Source organism: Carettochelys insculpta, chromosome 8, assembly GCF_033958435.1.
Source record: "Carettochelys insculpta isolate YL-2023 chromosome 8, ASM3395843v1, whole genome shotgun sequence".
Lineage (NCBI taxonomy): Eukaryota > Metazoa > Chordata > Testudines > Carettochelyidae > Carettochelys > Carettochelys insculpta.
In genome coordinates this window covers 389,273-412,863 of record NC_134144.1, presented here as the reverse complement: position 1 = coordinate 412,863, position 23,591 = coordinate 389,273, and the positions used below count along the sequence as shown (strand labels likewise).

At 42.2% G+C, this 23,591-nt stretch overlaps 1 protein-coding gene across 5 annotated transcripts in view; it reads left to right on the top strand.

The window, feature by feature from the left end:
- ADARB1 (adenosine deaminase RNA specific B1) overlaps positions 1 to 23,591 on the top strand; it is a 126,666-nt gene that overhangs the window by 28,213 nt on the left and 74,862 nt on the right. For 4 of the 5 annotated variants that reach the window (XM_075001491.1, XM_075001489.1, XM_075001493.1 and 1 more), the window contains one exon: positions 15,036 to 15,110. In XM_075001491.1, the coding sequence (XP_074857592.1) occupies positions 15,083 to 15,110 (28 nt within the window). In that variant the 5' untranslated portion in view covers positions 15,036 to 15,082. Of the gene's footprint in view, positions 1 to 15,035; positions 15,112 to 23,591 lie in introns of those variants that run through there. The other variant, XM_075001492.1, reaches the window with a different exon arrangement.

Here is a 23,591-nt window from a genome sequence, read left to right as displayed (position 1 = left end):
TCCTGATAGCGCTGAACTGGGCTTGTCAGCAGTGGTACCCCATGGTGATGGAGCTCTTGGCGCTTCTGACCATTTGGACTTCCCTGCTTCCGGACCTCCTCATGCAGAACCACTGTTGCCTCTGCCACCCAGACTTTCTCTCCCTTCACCTCATTGTTTGGCAGCTTTGGGTTAAACCCTGTCGAGCAGATATGCTTGGAGCAAGTCTGGCAGGTCCTCCTCAGCAGCTGCAAGCTGTCTACTTGGCACATGTACCTGGCTAAGTGGATGCACTTCTCTTGCTGAAGTCAACAGCATGGCCTCAGACCTGTGTCTACCTCTGTCCTACAGGTGCTGGACTGCCTTGTTGACCTGAAGCATCAGTGCCTTGCTGCTGCTTCTCAAGATCCATGTGTCAGCCATATTGGCCTTCCATCTGGGTGAGGGTGGAAAATCTGCTTTTGTGCACCTCATGGTGGGTGGTTTTTCAAGGACATGAACTGCCTCCACCTTCTGGCTGGTTCCAGCCTGGGACCTTAACCTGGTGTTCCTGTTGCTTATGGGTTCCCCCTTTAAACCTCTGGCCACATGTTACCTTTTCTGCCTGTCCTGGAAAGTGGCCTTCCTGGTGCCCATCATCTCTGTCAGTAGGGTGTCTGAGCTACATGCCCTGATGTCAGAGCTCCCAGACATGGTGTTCCATAAGGACAAGATTCAACTCTGCTGTCACCCTTCTTTCCTACTGAAGGTGGTCTCCAGCTTCTATACCAGCCAGGACATTTTCTGTCCTGTTTTTTATCCAAAAATCTCAGAGTTCCCCATGAGAGAAGCAGCTGCACTCTCTGTGCAAGGTAGGCACGTGCCTTCTACATCAAATGGACCAAGCCCTTCCTCAAGACCTCACAGCTTTTTGTGGTTTTTGTTGATTACATGAAGGAGCTTCCAGTTTCATTGCAGCACATCTCTTCCTGGATCACATTCTGTACATGGATATGCTATAACCCTCGTACCATTACCTCACTACCTTTTACAGCGTACTCTGCGTGAGTTCAGGTCTCCTCAACTGCTTTCCTAGCTCATGTGCCCATTCAGGAAATGTGTCGAACTGCAACATGGTCTTCTGTATACACTTTTACATCTCACTGTGCTATTGTGCAGCAGTTTCAATGGGATGCAGGCTTCGGGGCTGTCATCTTTGAGTCAGCCAAATGTTGACTCTGACCCCTCTTCCGGGGTTTGGCTTGGGAATCACTTAACTCAGATGTGAGCAGGCACTCAAAGAAGGAAACTCATTTATTCATCGTTGTAACTGTTTTTCATTGTGATGTTCATATCTGTTTGAAATCCACCCACCTTTCCTACTGTCCTAATGGATGGCAAGAAAGAACTGAGGGGTGGTCAGGTCGGCAGGGTCACGTATAGGTCTCCACAGTGCCACTGTAGGGGCTCCACAGCCAATCTGACAAGTAGCAGCCACGGTAAAACCTTCCGACAGTTTGTGCACCTAGCGCGCACATACCTAACTCATATGACAAATGCATCTCAAAGAACAATAGTTACAGTGGTGAGTAACCATTTTTATTTTGTTATCGTGTGTGGTTTGCTAGTGGTCCGGGAAGGTTTTGTGTTGAGTGAAGTGGGTCTTGAGCCATAAAGTTTGAGAACCTCTAGTATCATTTCATATGCTGTAAACCTTGTTTTGTTCAGTGTATGTAATTTTGTGGCCGTTTTTATAAATAATGTTAATATTGCAATACCCAACACTCAAAAGTAGCAGGGGGGGGCACGGGGGGGGGAGTGTGTGTATGTGTATGTATGTTCATCCATTTAGGCAAAACAAAGTAAGTGTAAAGATGTCCATGTTTATATTGTTTTACAGATTATATACACACACACAATATATGCATATTTACCTATGTAAAATACAACCATATAAATGCTACATTAAGGTGGAACACTTAAAATAAGCTAAAATGAGGATTCCTAAAGGAATATTAATATATTGTTTGTGCCTGTTATGTAGTGGTGTTCTTTTTCTTGCCACATGATACGTTTAATATATTTTTCTGGATAATTGCTATAAAATATAAAGTCTGAGTTAACGTTGGTCTTGGAACTTTAACTTCTGGGATTTCTTGTTTAATTGTACTGTAACAGTGATAAAGGTTGTTAAACTGTGTCTTTTTTCTTTCACCATTTAAACTAGCTTGTTCTGTTTGTGGGTGTCCAGGTTTGGAAATAACATGTTCAGTTTCATAAAACTGGTCCCTCATTGCTCTCTCATTTTCAGAACAAAATTTAAGGGTTAATTGTCACATGTGCCTCTTCTGGATAGTAGGAATGAACTTCAGTGTTTAGTGTACTCTGTGGTTAATCCTGCAGTTTGATGAATGGACCTTGAATAGACCAGGAGAGTTTGTTGTCCTGACATATTAATGCCGAGTTAACTGTTCTCCTTGCTATTATAACTTACATTGTATTAATAATAAGCTATTGAAACGGTGAGATTTAATGCTCTGGCACCCTGAGCTGGCAGTGGATTGTAGCACTTAGCCTTCATGGCATCTCCTCTGACTGGGACTTCGAATATGGGGACCTTCTTCAGCGTTGTTAGGCGTTGCTATAAAAGGAGGCGTAAGAAACGTTCTGAGAAGAAAGGTAGTATATTAATTTCTGTATTGTCAAAATAAAATATTGGTCAGCTTTTATAAACAGAAAAATGCGTTGTAGAAATGTTTTGAGATTATACTGAAAGGTAAATATTAAACATTTTCATGTATACCTTTAAAAAGTGTTAAAGTTTTTTTTTTTATGTTTGAGTATTAAACAGCAAAAGTAATGAGCTTCAAATGGAAATAAATTTTCCAATATTATATGTTTCACTTTGCTTCCAGGCTTTCAAAATTTAAAAATATTTCTTAGACAATCCAGTGAAAGTCTTAAAGTTGTGCACCTTTTCCTATTTTACTGCTTGTTTTATCTCTAATGTATAGCTTCATGTGTCAGATTGTTTTGTCACCTGATAATCACTAATCAGTTCATAAAATTAGCTTTTCTGTCTTTAAAATTAGCCTGCCCTGAACAGTAAGTATAAGTAAAGAGCTTTTAAAAGTCTCTTTTTTTTATCTTTTAACTAAATTTGTAAGAAATCTGTGAAGTATCAAAATTATTGAAATCTCTTTAGATTGCATTGCTATTCATCTTGTTACAGGTTTCCTATTTAATATATTTAGATTAGGTAAAGTAGGAATTCTTTTATTCCTTAAAATTGCCAAGCAGGTGCACAACTGTGGAAAACTAAGTGCATTATTAACCATGGTATGAGGTTTGTTGTTATTTTTGAAGTATTTTGTACTGTTTGTATCTTTGTACAATTAGAAAATACTGAATTGATTCTGGAGGACAATTATTATATCTGGAAAAAAAGGACATATGGCACATCATAAAAATATATGTACTTTATAGAAGGGTTGTAATTTCACTGCTGTAAGTGTTATTTTTCTGATTCTATTTGTATCTATGACTTTCTCTTCTTTGACATTTTTGTATCCGGTTGATCAGTATGGCTTGCATGTAATGCATTTGGAATTACCAACATTCTTGTCAATGCTGCTATTTATCTTTCAGAATATGACAGCAAATGCGGTCCTACACAGAAAAAATGAACTACAATAACTGTATGTAGTTACCATATCTAGGTTGTGTTTGTGATTAAATATGTCAAATGACTCTAATACAGTGATCATATTTATATCCAAAAATACAGCAGAAGACTATGTTAAATGCAGCAATAATGACTTGCAAAGTGGAATTAGGTTACTCAACTTTAGATTTCACAAGTAGTAATGAATTTGTATAAAAATGAGTAACTGAGCCCAAATCACTAATAAACTTGAGCAAACCAAGAGCTGGCATGTTGACTGAATCTTATAGCACTTGTACCCTACAGCAAATCCCTGCTAAGCAAATAACATTTACATTTTTATTAACTCTTGTCTTTGAAATGTTTGAAAATACATTTTTTCACAGTGCTTTCAAAGTTTAGTATTGGATTGTATTTTAGAACAGGTAGTAAGGGGAAAAAAGAGAAGCTAAGGGCCATATCCAGAAAACTTCAGTGGAATTTGGATCATGCCTGTAGAGGGAAGATAATGATCTGGGGTGGAAGAATGCCAAGCATGGATGTAGGCTGGGAACCGACTGGCTTAGCAGCAGTACAACGGAAAGGGACCTAGGGGTTATGGTGGATGAAATGCTGGACATGAGTAAACAGTGTGCCCTTGTAGCCAAGAAGGCTAATGGCATACTAGGGTGCATATTAGGAGGAGCATTTCGAACAGGTCTAGAGAAGTAGTTGTTCCCCTTTATTCAGCACTGCTGAGGCCACATCTGGAATATTGTGTCCTGTTTTGGGCCCCCCATTATAAAAAGGATGTGGATGTACTAGAGCAGGTTCAGCAGAGGGCAACAAAAATGGTTAAGGGGCTGGAGCACAAGACCTATGAGGACAGGCTGAGGGATTTGGGCTTGTTTATCTTACAGAAGAGAAGACTTAGGGGTGATTTAATAGCAGCCTTCAGCTTCCTGGAGAGGAGCTCTAAAGCAGAGGGTGAGAGACTGTTCTCAGTGGTGTCAGATGGCAGAACAAGGAGTAATGGTCTGAAGTTGAAGAGGGAGAGGTATAGGTTAGATTTTGAGAAAAACTACTTCACCAGAAGGGTGAATGCATTGGAATGCGTTGCCTAGAGAGGTGGTGGGTTCTCTATCCCTCAAGGTTTTTAAGTCCTGGCATGACAAGGTCCTGGCTGGGATGAGTTAGTGGCGGTTGCTCCTGCTCGAAGCAGGGGGCTTGACTAGATGACCTCCTGAGGTCCCTTCCAGCCCTATGATTCTGTCTGACAAGACAACTTAAATCTGGGTAGCGTTTCACTAAAAATCACTGATAAAATAGATTATTTTTGGTGTTGATCCTAGTGTATGGATCATTACTCATATCTCAGGTTCTGAAAGTCAAAGCAAGCCATGTCAGTATTTTCTCATTTGTGTCCCATCTTTTAGATCTATTTGGAAAAATTGTTTATCTGAGTTGATTAGTGACATGGTGCAGGAATCTTATAAAATCATGTATCTGTTTTAGCCAAACTGGAAGGGTATGGAAAGAATAATGAGTCTTTGTGAATAACTGGCTAGGGATGAAGAAATAAAGCAGTATATAAAGTGCTATAGAAGATAGTTAAGGATTCAACAAAAATGCATACAAATCAGCACATACTTCACTTAAGAAAAATAAGAAAAAAAACCAGGAGTTTCTAAAGGATTTTAGAAATCTTGCTAACAAGACTAGAGTTATTGTTCAGTGGCTTTTATATTTCAGGTAAAATTACAGATTTCTAAAGAGTTAAATTCTGGTCCCAGTGAATTCAGTGAATGTTTGCGATTAACTTCAGTGGGACTCATTTGTCAAAACGTGATCTTTGGTTCTGTATGTAATTTTTCGTGTGCCACTTTATGACGTTTTTATTTTAGTCTTGTCCAGTTGTTTACTTTTGATGCCAGTGAAGTGGAAATGTGAATTTCACAACATGGCAGTTTTTTGTTGTTATACCATTAATGAACACTAATTTAGATTTTTGAACCTAAGTATTTTAAATGCCAAATTTAAATTGCCAGTACACTTTTATATTTTAGGAGACTGTTACAAAATAGTTATTTTAAGTAATATAACTGATGAGAAAATGTGTTAAATCAAAACATATTTTCTATCTTCAGAATGTAATCTGAATCAAATTTGTAACTGGTTTGAAAATTGATCGTTTGGGTTTGTTTCTTAAACCAGTGATGCAGATGTCCCACTCTCTGTAGCTCCCACCAGCTGCTGTTCTCAGTAGGAACTGAGTGTTTTGCCATCATGAAAATCTGTCTCTTACTGTCCAACTGTGTTTTGGCTGAGCCTAGCAAAGACCCTCCCTTTGACTTTGGAAATTGGAAAGCAAAAGTAGATCTATAGCCATACATACTCTGCTATACCATGTTCATTACTATCCTGATGTATTAATTTCAGAGATCAAGAGTTAGTGTTATAAAATCTGTTACGGTTCAACATAAAACAGTTTTGCAAGGTTCATAATTTTTTTTTCTACAGAAGCCCTGGTTCTACTTGGTTCCTTGGCAAATACCCAAAAGCAATAATTCTAAAGTTGAAAGTTTATTGATCAAATGAGCACGTTTACTGAAACTGAGTGATTTTTGCAAAACAATCAAAACTTTTGCAAACCTCTCTCCTTTTGGAGGTAAAATATCAGTGTCTCATTTTCAGTAACAATCTCTTTCTGATGAAAAGGAAAGAGTTAATTCTACTTTCAGTTTTGATGTGGCAAGTGCATTCACTTGTCCTGTTCAAACCAACACAGACACATGGTAGAGGAGAGAGGATTAAAAAGATGGGAGAAATACAGCTGTTGTTGATGTCTTTGGAATCTGGAAGTCCTACAGAAGGCACAGGAACATGCCATCCCAATGTGCACTAAGAAGAACAAATATGATATGCAACCAGCTTGGCTTAATAGAAAAATCTTTGGTGAGCTTAAACATAAAAAAGAAGTTCCTGAAGCCCACTTACTCAGGGCCTGAAAAATCCTAAATACCACCCCCCCGCTGCCCCCCCCCCCCCCCGAAAAAAAAAATAAAGAACTTACTCCAGCTGCTGAAGCCACCATGCACTCCTCCCACCAGTGGTGGGGCACGTACCAGGCAGATAGCACTTGGGTATGTCCCCACCCCGATGGGAGGAGCATGTGGCAGCTCCAGTGATGGTAGTGGCTCCTGTAGCTGCATGGCGGGCTCTGAAAGCTACAGCTGTGTAGCTCAGGTGTCGTTCCAGTGGCACCGGCCACAGCAAGTGGCTCCTGCTGCGTGGCTCCAGCAGTTCTGATGAGTTGCCTTTTTTGTAGGGAGGCGTGTCCGAGGAATTCTGGTGGGGGGGGGGGTATTAGGGCAAATAGAGTAAAACCCAGCATATAATGGACTTTTGGCATTAATGGGCATCCCTCCCCACCATTAGTCCATTATATCAAGGGTTTACTGTGATTCACTTCCTCTATCTGGTTTTCTTATGCTTGTTTATAACAGCTTGATTTGTTTTTTATAGTTAATTTTCAGACAGAAAAAAGGTTATATATTTAAATTGTCATTTTATGAACTTTCAGTGACTTAAAATTTGAGCTTAAAACAGGGATGAATTTTTAGGTCTGGTAATCAGAACAGTTCACACAAAATACTCCTGGTCTGATTGGAGCACTCAAGACCAAAGTTTCACCTCACTTTTGTAAAGTATTTGCTTCCAAAATACAAAAGTGTGGCAACACACTATTACTGACAAATTGCTTACCTTCTCATGTTTATTATAAAATAAATGAATTAGAATATAAATATTTTATTTAAGTCTGGGTGTGTAAAACAGAGCTGTACAAACAAGTCATTGTATTAAATTTGTTTGAACTGACTTTGATAATGCTTTTTAAGCCTGTTGTAAAACTAGGCAGATTGCTAGATAGGTTGATGAAGCCCCTGGAAGACCTCTGAGTATGCCAAGGCGTACAGGTACTCCTGGTTGAGAACTGCTGGTATAAAGTATAACCCTTTTAAAAACACCAATGATATCAGTGTCACGTTGTGTCAAGTATTACATAACAAGATTCTGCTCAGGCAGGAGGTACAGTCCCTCCTCCAATGGGGGGGCGGCTATAGAGTGGGACTGGCACTTTATTCCCAGTCCCCAACAGTTTCAGGGACAGGGATTTTATTCCCATTATTTCCTAATCCTGAAGGCAAAAGTGGGGCTAAGGCCCATTTTGGAACTGTGAAACCTAAACAAATTTTTAAAAAAAAAAAAAAAAGGTAAGGTTTCGTATGATATCCCTGGACCTGATTATTCCGATGATTGAACGGGAGGACTGGTTTGCTGCTCTTGACTTACAGGAGGCATATTTCCACATAGTGATTTATCTGCCCCACAGGAGATTCCCCCAGTTTGTGGTGGGGAAGGACCATTATCAGTTCACAGTCCTTCCATTTGGTCCTTCCTCCATCCCAAGGGTCTTCACTAAATGCATGGCAGTGGTAGCAACCTTCCTGTGCAGGAAAGGGGTGCACCTCTTGCTCTACCTGGACGATTGTCTGGTCAAGGGTATCTCACAGTGCCAGTTAGCACAGCACGTGCAGCTGATATGACAGATGTTCGCCACTCCCAGTCCCATGGTAAATGAGACAAAGTCTGTGCTGACCCTTACTCAAGTAATGGAGTATGTGGAGGCCCTATTAGATGCGGGGCAGGCCAGGGCCTTCCTGCTTCAAAGCAGGTTTCAGGCCATGGCATGTCTCGTCCATGAATTGATCAAGTTCCCTACAACAATGGCCAGAGGCTGCCTCAGGTTGTTAGGTCAAATGGCAGCATGCACGTTTGTAGTCCAACACGCCAGGTTGTGAATGCACCCTTTCCAACTGTGGCTTGCCTCAGTGTACTGGCCTGTCAGGAACAACATAGATGTGCTGGTGACAGTCCCTCCACAAGTGCTTTTAATACTGCACTGGTGGCTGGATACTCGGTCGGTCTGCATGGGAGTGCCCTTCAACCCCGCCACAACCCTCTCTCTCTCTAGCCACAGAAGCCTCAGACTTGGGCTGGAGGGTGCATTTGGGGCAGCGCCAGACCCAGGCCTTGTGCAGCAAGGAGTACAGCTGGCTCTACATAGGTGTTTGAGAACTCAGAGCCATAAGGCTTGCATGTGAGGTGTTTCAAAACAGTTTAAAGGGTCAGGGTGTTGCCATGAGTACAGACAATACCACAGTAAGGTATTATATAAACAAGCAAGGGGGCACATGCTCCTTTCCCCTATGTTACGAAGCCCCCAGGCTCTGGAAGTTTTGCATTCAACATCAAATTCTCCTGAAAGTGTATTACCTACCTGGGACCTACAGCTCCCTGGCTGACCATCTCAGCAGGTCTTTCATGGGCCAATGAGTGGTCACTCCACCTGGAAGTACTGCATTTAATGTTCCAGAAGTAGGGATGTCCCCAGGTAGACCTATTTGCTACCCATCTCAATGCGAAGTGCCAGATGTTCTGCTCGTACCAGAATCAGAGCCCGGGCTCCTGGGCAGATGTATTCAGCGTTCAGTGGTCAGGCCCTCTGCTTTACACCTTCCCTCCAGTGCCACTCATTCACTGGACCCTACTCAAAATTGGGTCAGACCGGGCATCGGTCATTCTGGTGGTCCCAGCGTGGGCTCGGCAGCATTGGTACTCAACTGTCTTGGAATTGTCTGACACAGTAGCACTTACATTATGCCTGGACCTGTTGATGCAGGAGGAGGGGAGTCTGCAGCACCCCAATCTTCAAGCACTACATCTCACAGCATGGAAGCTCCATGACTGAAAGTGATGGAACTGTTGTGCTTGGAACCTGTGAAAGGTGTTGTTGAAGAGCAGGAAGCCCTCCATACGGACAACATATGTAGCCAAATGCAAAAGATTTTTCCATCTGGGCAGGTTGAAGAGGATTGTCCACAGTACAGACTCCGATACTGGTTATTCTGGACTACTTGTTCTTTAGCCAGGAAGGGTTGTCACTGTCCTCTATCAAGCTGCACTTAGCAGCTGTTTCAGCCTTTCACCCTGAGTGGGGGCTATCATCTGTCTTTTCAGACCCCATGGTAAAAAGGTTTCTGAAGGGCCTGGAAAGGGTCAGTCTGCAGGTGTGACCCTCTCTGCCGGTGTGGGACTTCAGTCTGGTATTGTCAAGACTTATGGGGGCCCCTTCTGAGCCCCTTGCCTCCTGCTCCCTCTTATTTCTCAGTTACAAAACAGCCTTCTTGGTGGCCATTACCTTAGCCAGGGGGGTGTCAGAACTAAGGGCTCTGATGGTGGACCCACTCTACACGGTGTCCCACAAGGATAAGGTCAGGTTGAGACCCCATCTGATATTCCTTCTGAAGGTGGTCTCCCATTTTCATGTCAACCAGGACATTGCCTTACTGTTTTTTTTACCCAAAACTTCATGCCTTCCCCAGGGAGCAGAGTTTACATACTTTGGATATTCCAAGGGTGCTGGCCTTCTGTACGAACAGGACCAGCTCCTACAGAAATCTCAACAGCTGTTTGTTGCGGTGGCAGACAGGATGAAGGGTCTTCTGGTCTCCTCCCAGCAGATCTCCTCTTGGATAGCGGCCTGTATTAAAGAGTGTTATAAGCTGGCAGGAATTGTGTATCGTCCCCCCCCGCCCCCGATCAGAGCTTACTCTACCAGAGCACAAGCTTCCTCAACAGCATACTTAGCCAGTGTTCCTATCCAGGACATCTGTAGGGTAACCACCTGGTCCTGAATTCATATGTTTACAGCATATTACGCTTTAACACAGCATTTATGGGAGGACGCTGTGGTGGGCAGGGCTGTCCTGCATTCTTTTTGGGGCTCCAACCCTGCTTCCTAGACACTGGCTTGTGTTCACCCAACGTGGAATGCACATAAGCAATCATGCAAAGAAGTTACTTGCTTTGTAACTGGTGTTCTCCAAGATGTGTTGCTCATGTCCATTCCAAAACCCTCCTGCCTTCCCCACTATCAGAGTAGCTGGCAAGAATTAACTGAGTGGGAGGCGGGGTGGGTGGAGCATATATGGGTTGTCATACAGATGCCACTCCAGGGGGTGCTGCACTGACTCTATGGCTACCGGCTATGGAAAAAAGCTTCCAGCAACTGAGCATGTGCCAGCGCACCCAACTTGGAATGGATACATAAATACAGTATAGTGAAAATAAATACATATAATTACAGCAAATAAAATATAAGTTTACAATGTACAATATTACTGTTGTTGGTAAATGAAGTACTCTGCATTCATTTTTATTTGTTTCTTAATATCTAATCTTGTTTTTCTTTAGTGTTATGCATTGCTATGAATACCTCTCTATTATCTGGAATATTTGAACATCTGGCAACTTTCCGTTCCTGGGTCTGCTGGTTTTGAAAGAATTTGCTGTAACTACCCATTTTATCTGATACAGAAAAGAGTATTTTGGCTCTGTACTTCCTGTCCCTTTTCTTCCTTCCCTCCCTAATCCAGAATTCTCTGTGAATTGCTTTCTGTCTTCTCCAGCTTAGGGCAGAGAGTGAAAGTGAAATAATGTGTTATGTGAGCAGAGATGCATTTTGAGACTAGGGAACATATAGTAGAGCTATCACGAACATTTTATAGTGGAGGTAGTGCAAGAGAATAGCTGGCACTCAGCATCGGCATCCATGAATATGAGAATAAGTGAGTTTTATTACTAGAGCAGCTTACTGAATAGCAGTATTTTTCCTTTTCCTCCATTTAATTTTATTTTTAGAGGCATACAATTAATCTACATCATGCTTTCTCTGTTGGCTAGCTAAAGGTGTATTTTATATTCTGTTAGTCCCAAATGATGGCCAAATATAATCTCTGATCTGACCACACACCAAGTTACTTTTCTCTTGTGATGAAACCTATGATGTGAAAGGTGCAAATACTCTTAACAGCATGTTCGGTTTAGTATGTAGCTATTGTCCTTAATATGATTTTTTAATATACAGAAAATAATATAGCAATTTGTATAGGTGGTAAAATGGCAAACTATATGTTGAATTGCTTTTTAAATTCCAGGATTCGTGGGTGTACATTTTTTAAAATGTTTGTGTGTGTGTGTTTTTAAAAAAAAAAAAAAAAAAGCACTGGTTGTTTCATCTGGAATGTTAACCCATACTATCGCATATTTCAGAAAACTGCTATGTACACATGCTATGTTTGAGAGAGATTTAAACGTAAGCTAGAAAGCTAAAACATGTCATGTCTGAAGTAAAATTTTGGCATTGTTGTAGTTGTCCTGGATTGTTTGAGATATTACAGTTTTCATTTGAGTGGCTGTCTTACATTACCAAGGGAGCATAAAACACAAATCCCTACTGACTTATGTGATGCTGTCACCATCATTTTCAACAAGGGAGATGGAGCAAACTGTGCCAGCTATTCAGACATTGCCCTCCTCTCCCTTGCTGGGAAGATTCTTCCTAAAATCTTAAGAATTGCCAAGTGGGTCTTACCCATAAGTTCATTACTTAATAAATATGTTAGTTGTTAAGGTGCTACAGGACTGCTTGTGTTTTGTGAAGCAGCAGACTAATGCAGGTACCTCTCTGAAACTACACTGATCTTGTGGAGGGAGTACTTCCTGAGTTGCAGTGCAACTTCACACCATCACAAGGCACCACCCATGTTTTTTTGCACCCATACGCAGCCAGGGAAAAATGTCGAGAACACCCCCAGAAGCTGCATATGGCCTTTATTGATCTAAACAAAGTCTTCAACTTTGTCTACCATGTGAAGCTCCAAGCAAATTTCTCACCATTCTAATATACCTCTCATGATCAGATGACTGTCTCTATCCTGTGCACTGATTCTACCTCTGAGCCCTTGTCATCCAAATTGGTGTGAAACAAACCTATGTACTGGCACCCCCACTCTTCTCTGTTTCCTTAGCAGCTGTGAAAACATTAATTCAAGCAATCTACTGCAGGGCATTGACATTCATAGAAGCATAGAAGAGTAGGACTGGAAGGGACCTCGAGAGGCCATCGAGTCCAGCCCCCTGCCTTCATGGCAGGACCAAGCACTTTCTAGACCATCCCTGAAAGGCATCTATCTAACCCCTTCTTAAATATCTCCAGTGATGGAGATTCAATATTGGATGAACAGCATCTTCAAGAACAACAAGAAGGAGAGACAAAGGCTCACATCCCCCTGTCTGATCTGACTTGTTTTTTCCTCTTTTGATAAGTACTGTTAATACTGGGCCATTTCCACCTTGCTGAATAGACCTTGTCAGCTCTGGCCCTCCCTCTTACTAGGACCCCGCTCTTTAAATACCCCTCTGAAACACCCCCCCCATGCATCTGATGAAGCGGGTCTTTGCCCACAAAAGCTTATGCTCCAAAATATCTGTTAGTTTATAAGGTGCCACAAGACTTTGTTGTTCTCTACTACTAAGACTGTGACTTCCCCCTTGTGTGGAATTTCTACTTGCATATTGTTGTGTTGATTAGCCAGCCTATCACTACCCCTTGGCTCCTCATTACCCTTGTTTAATACTTGGTTCAGTGTTGGGCCATTCCTACATTATCTTAAATCTCTACTTGATCCTTAGTATTTAGTTGTCTTCCTTCCTTTTTTTATTTATGTGCCTAGAGAACCTTTTATTGTTGGTTTTAAATGCCTTTGGGAAGCTCAACGCCATTTGAGTTTTGGCACCTCTTTTTCTTTTCCCTGACACTTTCTGACCACCAAGAGAGAGCTTTTTCTTTCTGATCCTTCCCATTTTCTGTTCCTTGTTAGCTTTCTGCCTTTTCTTGGTAACTTGTTTGAGATTCTTTTCATCCAGTCTGGTCTGCAACCCTTCTTTGTAAATTTTTTTTTCAATGCTTAGGATGAAACTTTGATCTAAAGTAATTCCAAACCTCTTCCATATTCATATCCTTGACTTATTCAGTCCAGTCCACTTCCCAGAGGTGACGTGTAAGGTGGGGTATGTGCGGGGGGAACGTGTCTCTTGCCCCCTGATTTCTCCAAGTGCCCCTGCAGCGTGTGGTCTGCCGGAGAGAGGTGCTCAAGCCTTCTGCTGCTGCTCTTTACACTATCCCTGGCACTTCCAGCTTGCTCAGCCCTCTGCCCCACAGCAGCCAGGCCTGGCCAGGAAGCTGAGAGAGTGCTACAGAGATGCTTCTTATGCTGGTTGATTCCATTCAGGATCTCTGTCTGTGAGAAAATCCTGCTGGGGAAGTGGTAGCAGCCCACCTCCTCTGCTCCTGACCTGGGCCCAACTGTGGGGATGTGCTGAGAAGAAGGGGTCTTGTGCTGAATTGGTTTTTTTTTTTTTAAAAGAATAAATAGGTACCTGAAAGCAAAGAGAAGATCCAAGGCATCTTTCAGCCTGCGTAGACTATGGATTGCGCCCTTCGTAACTCCATTTAAGATCGTCAAAGAGAAGATACCATGGATTGTAAAGATTTAAAGTCGCAGTACTGTAATGATCTTGTCTTCTGTTGTAATGTGATGTCTATAGACTTTCATAGCCTGGCCTGATTTTCAGAGACCTGGGCACACGTTGCTTAGGCAATGAATCGAGCAAAGTACAAAAGATAGAAAAACAATATGCACATTTAGACAATCTGCCACCTGAAAATGTAAAGATGTGTGTAAACAAAATAAATAGGTGCTGAGAGCTTATGAAAATCCAGATAATTATTCTTGTAATGTAGCTTCAGGTCTTAGAGTCACACCAAGAAGTTCAGGCAGCTCACATGTAGAGAAGACACAGGACCTTGTAATGTAGCTGTCTTTGTCGCCATTCAGCAGCACAGTTTCTAGAAGGATTATGGATACAAGTGTCTAACCAAAGCCTGCCTGTACCACAAAAATGCCTCTTTCCAAGACCTGTAGTACCTGCTCTACCCTTCAAAAGAATTGCCTGGATTTTCTTGATGTTACTTGCAACATCAAGTCGTCGGTATTTTGACTTTGTCGCTTTTCCTCTGGCTTGCTGGAGGGAGAGCATCCTTCCTCTGAATCAGTTCCAGAATTGCTGTTCTGTGACCTTGTCGCATTTCAATCAGTCAGTTGGTACAATAGACAAGGAAATGATCACATTTTCCAGTGAGAGTGCATAGTTTGTATCTTGTAAGCATGAGTCAGGTGAAGTACAGCAGATTAAAAACAGTATCTAGACAGTCAGCCACCTGAAAATGTAAAGATGTGTATAAACATTTACTTAACATCTCTACACCTTTGAGCTAGAGAAGCAATATTATCCTTCTGTGTGGGAAAGACATGGAGGGTTAAAGAGTTGTCCGTGATTGTACATGAACTTCTGTGAGAGAACCAGGGAGACGACCGCTGGCTTGTGGGTCCTAGTTCCATACCTTCACCATGTTGAGGGCTGTGTTTTACGTGATAGAAGCTTAAAACACTTAATCTCTGTCTTTCAGATAGAAGCTGTCTGCGCCAGTCAAGAAATCAGCAAAAGTGCTTCACAATGGAAATAGATGATGAAGAAAATATGAGTAAGATGTATAAACATACATAATAAACAAAAGAGCTCTGTCTGCAGGGGTGCTGTAATAAATTTTATAGTGGGGATGCTGAGTGCCACTGAAACAAACAGTAAACTTTTGTATAATTGAAACCACTTCAAGTCGGGGGTGGGGGTGTGCTGTATCACCTGCCACACCCCTAGTTACAGCACCTATTCCTTTCTGCAAGACCCATTTTCCTTGGAGCTGGATGGGCATACAGAAAAGATGTGAATACTGTGTGTGCGCAGTTCACTTTATACATGTGTTCATTAAAAAAGGATTTTCATACTGGGAAAGCTTTCAAATACATCTGATTAACACACAATCCTGTTACCCTTCATGTAATTTCTATTTTCATACCATGTGCTCTAATCATCATGTTGCTTGTATTTCAAAACATGTTTCCTCTTAGCCGGTTTTTTCTTTGAACCTGCAGTGAAGTAGTGATTATTTAATATATCTAGACCTTCAACTGAGGAAATACTGGTATACTGTATGGATGCAAAGTGTATGCCTGCATCCTGTGTAGCATACTGCTTCTTATCAAAACATTTCTAGTTGTCCCAAACCATTCGTTAGAAGAACCGGAAGTAGAGATTACAGAGCCGTTTTAAATTCATTTGAGATCTGTGTTACTGTAAGGAAAGGAGATCCTGCCTCCTACAATATTCCAGCTATATTATAGGCTGAATATAGATTTTTATCTTCCCTAAAGATCAGCACCTTTGTTCACCAGAAATGTGCTGATAGCTGGCCAGTGTATCAACAGCCACTAGATGGAAAGAAATTTGAATGAAACAGAGGCAATAACTTCTGGGGTATTACCTGGGGGAGGGGAAATCTATGGAAATGGGGCCAGAAAGAGAGTTCAGGAAATTATGGAGAGGGGTAATAATTCTGAGGACATGGGGTACAAGAGAATGGAGTGCGCATGTGGTGTGGGAAAATAAAGATATAATATGTGTTTGAACACAAAAAGAGGGAATGTATAAGCAGATAAATAATGGAGGTATAAAAGAGAGAAAATTAAACAGTGCCCTGGTCTCTAGCTAGAGTAGAAGATTGTTCTCAGTAAAGATTCAGTCTTGCTTTAGTCCAGATCCCACAAAGTGTTTAAGCATGTGTTTAGCTTTTAATGTGAGTTGTCCCTTAGCTTCAGTGGAACTTTTCAAGAGCTTAAAGTTAAACACGTCTAAATTCATTGTTGAATTGGTGTGAAAGTACTCAGCTTTGTGCAGAATTGAGACCTAATTATCTGTAGAAAGAAATACAGAAATCACATTATTATGCAGTTCTCATTTTAATGGTATTTGGTATTTTAAGTTTCCTTATTTTCTGTGAACAATAATGAAGTACTGTGTATGTGTTGCTCTTGAAGTACTGTGCATGAAAATCTCCTAGGCTTTATTGTAAACTGTATACTCTTGTTAAAAAATAAGCATTTCCTTATTCTGTCCTTGAATTGTAAAGTTAACATAAATCATACGCTTATTTGGCAAAGGTAATGACATCCTAACTACGGCAAGGCCTTGTATGGGAAAGATACAATTTTACATGGGAAAGTTGCAGTGCATTTTTATTGGGAAATCAATAAGTTAAGCTGTTGTAAAATGACTTCATTTTATTAAAATTCATTCTGCTGTGCTTTGTTTCTTTAACTAAAATATTAGCTTGGGTTGGCCTGTGTTTCCTGCCAGTTAAGAACGTTTTCTTGAAAAGAAAAAAGTGGAAAAGACAACTGAATCAACTAGACATTTTAAAACAACAAAATGATCAATTGCTCAAAAATTCGTTCAAACAGCACAAATAGGAAATGGCAGACATGACACTGCCTTTCCACTGATGTATGAACTAATAGAATCCCATGAGTTTGAAGTTTGTGAAATTTCTTGGAAAATAGTTTCAGTAAGTGGAGATAAATATGCATATACCCATATTGCCTTGGAACTGGGGAGGCTGTGACACATTCCTGCTGGGTTTGTCTTTTTTTTTTATTATTATTATTATTATTATTACTATTATTATTATTAATAAGCCTTGCCAGTGCTCTGGAGGCTATGGTGAGAGCTAGATCAACAACTTAACAAAACACACTCCCATAATAAGGACTAAATGACGTAAGCGATGTAATTGTTAGATTTAAGTGATTTAAAGAAAAATACTACATAATTAAATAGGTATATTCTAACTATGCCTGAATATAAATAAAAATTGCTTTTTGTTGTCAGGAAAATGTTATTTTTATACTGATGTTCTGTGCATTACCTTATTCAACCTATTTACTATACGAACACCGTTTGCGATTAAAAGAGAACTCAGTTTAATGCAATAAGCTTTTAATCTTGTCGTATAAAAATATCACTGCACCCAGAACAATGAATGAGTCTTTACGCAAGGCAGTGTAAGCGAAACTAAATACAGTCTGTTACAACTGGATGATGATGTTGTATATGATACAGAGGAGTCTTTGTGCAGTTGTATGTTTCCTTAATGTGCACATGCATGGAGAACCGATTGTATTAAGCAGGATTAAGTTCTTCTGAATAAATTTGGTAATATAACCTTTAAATTAAGAAAAATATCACCTCATCTATGTTTGAATTCTGCTACTATTGGTTCTGCTCTCTTTCTGAATTCTTAACTCACATGGAGGTGCAGTATGTAAAGTCATAAGTTAGCTGTTGAAGTTTTTGTGGCATGACTTTTTAGGAGAATCTTGATGGATGAAGAAGCTGGACATGTGCAGTATCATAGCCTCCAACTATGATCTGTATTTTAGCTGCATAGACTAAAAGTCACATCAAATTGACTGAAACATTTTAATGTAATGATTATTTTTTCCCTAAAACACAAGGGAAATGAATGAAATCACTTGTTGGAATTTTAGGTGACAGTGGGTAAAGTATCAGAGAGGTATCTGAGCTAGTCTGTCTTTAAAAATAACAAGAAGTCCTGTGGCACCTTATAGACTAACAGATAATTTGGAGTGTAAGCTTTTGTGGGCAAAGACCCACTTTGGTACAGGGTAAAGTGCCTTTGTTCTTGTATGTGTTGAAAATGCAGAAAAGGTGGCACAACAACAGAAACAGAGGAAACAGTTATAATTTATTTATTGATTTGACTTTTTTACTAGAGCACAGTGTCCATCCAGTTATGCGTTTCCTTGGCAGTCTTTTAAAAATGTTCAGATAAATCAAAAAGATCCATAATTTATCTTAGTATAAAACAAGGTAATCCTGCAACAATATCAAAATATAAAAAATTATTTGAATTCTCCGCAAAAATCTCACAAAATTCTTACAATTTCCCAGACTTTTTGAAAATCTTAGCCCTAGTGCTTAATTTAATAAGTGACCAGAGGAGTAGTAAGCATCTTCACCAAGGAGAGGTTGAAGTAGACATGCATTCACCTGCCCAACATGGACGCTGACTTTTAAAAAAGTATTCATTTTGCTCAGTGCCATGTTCCAATAGGTCAGATAGTGACGCCTTCTTTACATAAGAACATAAGTATGGTCCTATAGAGTCAGACCAAAGATCATCTGGCCAGTCTCGTGTCTATCAACAGTCGCCAATGCCAGGTGCCCCAGAGGAAATTAATAGAACAGGTAGTCAAGTGATCCATCCTCTGTTGCCCATTCTCTCCTCCTGACACAGGTCAGGAACACCATTCTAGCCCTTTCTGGCTAACAGCCATTCATGAACCTATCCTCAGCCACAGGGTGAGGGGTTGGAGCCAGGGCTTCTGTTCCTCAGGAGCAGTGGGGCTTAGTGATTTAGAATGGCGGGAGGACTGGAGCTCAGGGCTTCGCCCTGTGGGGAGGCAACACAACTCAGGGATTTAGCTGAGGGCAGTGCCAGTTTCAGCCGTAGCTGTCCCCCTTTAACTAAAGCCACAAGCCTTGGCACATACACCTCTTGCTGAAACCAGGAACAGAGCCTTGGAGAGTCCCAAGCCCTGGTGTCCTCCCTTGGGAAGCAGCCAGAAGTGGAGCTACAGGGCTGAATCCCCAACCCCAGCATCTCCACCACCACCACGCCATTTTGAAGTCCTGAATTCTGATGCCCCCTCATGGCAAAAGCCTGGAACTGCCCCCCCAACTCTGGAGTCATGAGGGTCAGAAACTTCATCAGCCCTGCCCGCAGTCTGTCCCTACCACCTTGTGGCTACTCCCTCATCTCCACTGTGGCTGAAGTCCATAACATCTTGTTCTGAGTTACAAAACATTTCTGAGTTACAAACAGCCTCCATTCCCAAGGTGCACATAATTCTAAAAGTTTTGTTGCAGTATCAAAGTTGATTAGATCCACAATATGCATCACAGCTTACTCCAGGAGGTGGTCTTTTGTTATTGCTACTGTATTAGAACTCTTAATGAAAAGTACATAGATGGAGGTTATGATATGGTATTATAACTAATTATTTCCTTTTAATTTACAAGAAATACCATTTAATAGCAAACTCCTGGTGACACAGTACAGACTAAGTGATTCAAAAATGTGGTTCTAGAGAAGATACAATTTTCAAAGAATGAAGAAGTGGGTCTGTCCCATGAAAGCTCATCGCCTAATAAATTATTTTGTTAGTCTTTAAAATGCTACTCAACTGCTTTTTTGTTTTCAAAGAATCACAGCTCCACTAAGAAATTCACCATTTGTTTACTAGAGTTTTATTAAATTTTGATGTTCAAGTGCTTGCTCATGTCCTTTCTGCAATGCTCGCCAAGTGCAGTGGTGTCAGAAGTTTTTCCCTGAACAGTACTCATTGGAGAATGCCTGCTGTGGCTCCCACACACACACCTGGGTGCCACTCTAGCACAATATAAGGGGCACTGAGCTGGACTACGCTCAGCTCCTTCTTGCCACCACTGAAGGTGTGTCAGCACAGTTCTGCTTCAGTGTTTGGCTGTGGCTTATCCCTGTTATAAGTTTTTTGTGGTTAGTTTACCCATAGTGTAGCTGGTTTACTTGACCCCCTTACAGGTTTTGCCCCAACCAGAACCTGCCTATTTTTCAGAGTTCAACCTTGCAAATACTGAACATTTTTTGTGCTAGTCAATGACCCACATTGAAGCTGTCCGCATTGCCTCAGTAAGGCTTACAGCAGTGACGTGTAAAATCTGTAAGGTCTTCAACTAAGGACTAAGAAGGAGTGCAGCATTCAACTTAGAGCACTCCTGCTAGTACTGGCTCTAACTCTGACACCAGCAAGCAGCTCAGAGTCGGCATCTGGACCAAAGGTCCAACCTGTGGCACCCAATCAGCACCATTGACTAGCTGGCCCACTAGCTGTTTCCAAACATTGGAGCTCTGTGGCATATTCAGGTGTTCTCCATGCTGGAGGCCCTGCAGGCTCCATGGGAGGTAGTGTTTTTGCTAGTACTGACATCTCAGGACTTAGACTCCACGTTCTAGGGGTGTCCCAACTAGATATGGCAGCATACCTTCCATGTCCTCACTGAACTCCAGAGAGGGAAGGGTTCAAGTTCCTTTCACTGACTGGCAATCATAATGATCCTGCTAGAGACAGGCAGACCCCGTTAACCACCCTCAGGCTCTCCGGCTGTGTCCCAAGTTAGAGGGATTCTTGATGCAGCTCACCGGTTTGGAAATACAGACTCTCAGAGGCATACACTCCATACTCCAAGCAGAATTCCGTTACTGAGGATCCCTCACACCCAAGCACTGTCCATATAAGTGATGTGGACTCTCTAAAGGACACCCCTCTTCTTGGGCACCCCTAGATATCAGCACTGTTTGTGCTTGGAGTCGACCTCCAGGTTGTATTCCTGGCATGGCTCCAGAAGCACTAGACATTGATCGCCAGCAGCAGGCTGCCACAGATGCACTGCACAAAGAAGATCCAGGGAGCAGGAAAACTTGGGGGGAATCCAGGTCCTTGACCCCAAACTCATGTTCCCAGGATTGGCACTGCTCTTGATGCACATCCCCAGTTTCATGATTTCTGAGTGGAGGTAAGGATGCTAGTCCTTCACTGAGGAACTCCACAGGAACAGTCCCCCTTCAGTGGGTTCCTCAGCACTAAACCAGTGCCATGGCAACTTGCCCCATGGTATCAGTGGCTTCCCTGGAGCCTTGCCCACCCATCTTAAATGAGCCAGTTGGTTGCCAGAGTCTTGGCCAGGCATGCAGCCCCCAGTCCACTAAAAAAGGTGGCTCACAACTTGGATTTAAAGGCAGAGGAGCTAGAAGACTCTCTGATAGCGTGTTTAACATAGTCTTGGCCACAGAGTGGCACTGCCCCATGAAGATTGAGTGGCCCACATCTCAAGCTCTGTGGCAAACTTTGTCCCCCCTAAGCCTTATCTCTGAGCACAAATATTTTATATCATCTAAAGGTCATGGGCTATGGTTACGCTATAGCTATCCATCAACAGAAGTCACTGTCGGAAGAGATTTCTTGACAAAATGTCTATCAATAGAATGCAGCCACACACAAAAGCCAATCGGACGAGCGCTCCACTTTGTTGACAGAGTGGCTGGACTGCCAGCTGCTGTCTCGATGAAACAGGCACCCGGAAGCACAGCATACAGAGCTGTCCATTATTCTGGATGCCCTGTCTGTCAAGAGAAGACCCCCTCCCCCCAAAGCATCCATGCAATGTTTTTGTCGACAGCATCTGTCGCCAAAATGCACTCTTCCTCATCTGGGAGATGCAGAAGGTTGTCAGTGAAAGTGCTGACTTTTGTCAATACAGTGTCAACAAAACACAGTTTGCATGTGGACGTTCCAGTTTTGACGACAAAACTGGGGATTTGTCAGCAAAACTCGTTAGTGTAGCCATAGCCCTAAATACCTTAATTCCTGTCCAGCCCTCAACTCGTTGATAAGGTAAGCAATGAGAATCAGGAGAGGCTGCAGTAACCCATTTCCTTCTTCCCCCAAGAATAAATATTCTAGGAGACTAGACTTGTTCAGAAGAAAAGTTTATTCATCCTCTAGTTTTCATCTGTGTCATGAACCATCAGGCTCTCCTGGAGACGTACAATTTTAACTTGTAGCAAACATGTCCAAGTTAGAACTTTTAAAGGTCTTCTGGAGTAGGAGACGCAAGCAGCCAGGGTGGCCCTTCAGCTACCTTCCAGTGTAGCAGACACAGCTACCCAAACCATGGTGTCATGGCTTCTCTTACTGGGCTTATCCTTGGAGGCACACAACTCAGTGCCAGATCTATTCTTCAATAGGAAGGTCCTGTTAAGCTCCATTGCCTAAAAGGCTCCTAGGCCAAGCTAAAAATACTTGTCCCACTCCCTTCCACACCAAATTTAAGCCTCAGTAGATTCCTACCCAAGGGGGCCAACCCCTCCAGGAGTCTTTGCAAAGGCAGTTTAAGCCATATAAGAAGCAGTTCTCCTGGTAGCTTCAATCTTCACACCAGCCGAGTTCATCCAAGGCTAGACAGGCTAGCAAGCGCTCATTTTGATGGGATGCATGGGGATGCCCTGCCAGTCTGTTCTCCAGATCCAGGCCTGGTCCCCTTCTCCAACTGTCTGTCATGCTTTTACCTAGCATAGGTGTCTAAATGAAGGAGAAAAAGTCTACATTCATTCTAGTTAAGAAAACAAAGTTCGTAGGAGTGGTACTGGAGGCCGAGACCAAGAGAGCCTCCCTCCCCTGCAACAGGTTCCAGACTCCAGGGGCTCTCATCATGAATGTTTCTTGGTTTCCAATAACTACAGCCAGAATGAGCCTATGCTTCTTGGAGTACATGGTGGCTTGTACTTATGTTGTTTGACATGCCAGACTCTACATGCACCCATTGCAGATATGTCTGGCTTCAGTCTTCTTGCAAGCCAAGACCCATTTGGACAAAGGCCTCATGATCCTGTCCTCCGTCCTGTGGTGGATGGTTCCAGAAAATGTGTTACTTGGAATCTTTTTCCAGAGCTGCCTTCCCATGATTGAGCTTATTTCAGACACAATGGACCTTGGCTGGGGGGGGCCCAGCTGGGGGTTACCAAGACCCAAGGCATGTGGTCCCCAGAAGAGATGAGACTTTACATCACCATCAGGGTGCTCAGAGTGGTACATTTCACCTCTGAAGCATTCTGCCTCAGTCTCACAGGCAGAGTGGTTAGAGTCCACATGGGCAATGTGGCCTCCATGGTCTATATCAACAGGCAAGGTGAAGGCCACTCTGCAGCTGTTTTCCAGGAAGCCCTTGCACAATGGGACTTCTGTGTCATGCATGACATCGATTGGGACCAGCTTCTGGGCAAATTGCTTAAGCTGGGACTTCTTTTCTCATCATGAGTGGATGTTGCACATGGAAGTGGTCCACCCATTCTTCCAGAAGTGGGGTGCTCCCTAGGCAGACCTGTTTGACACTAGGCAGAACAGCTGTTGCCCCCTCTTCTGCTCCTTGTGGGGGCTTGGGTGCATGCTCCCTGTCAGATGCCTTTCTCCTGTCTTAGATGGAAGGCCTGCTTTATGCATTCCTCCCATTC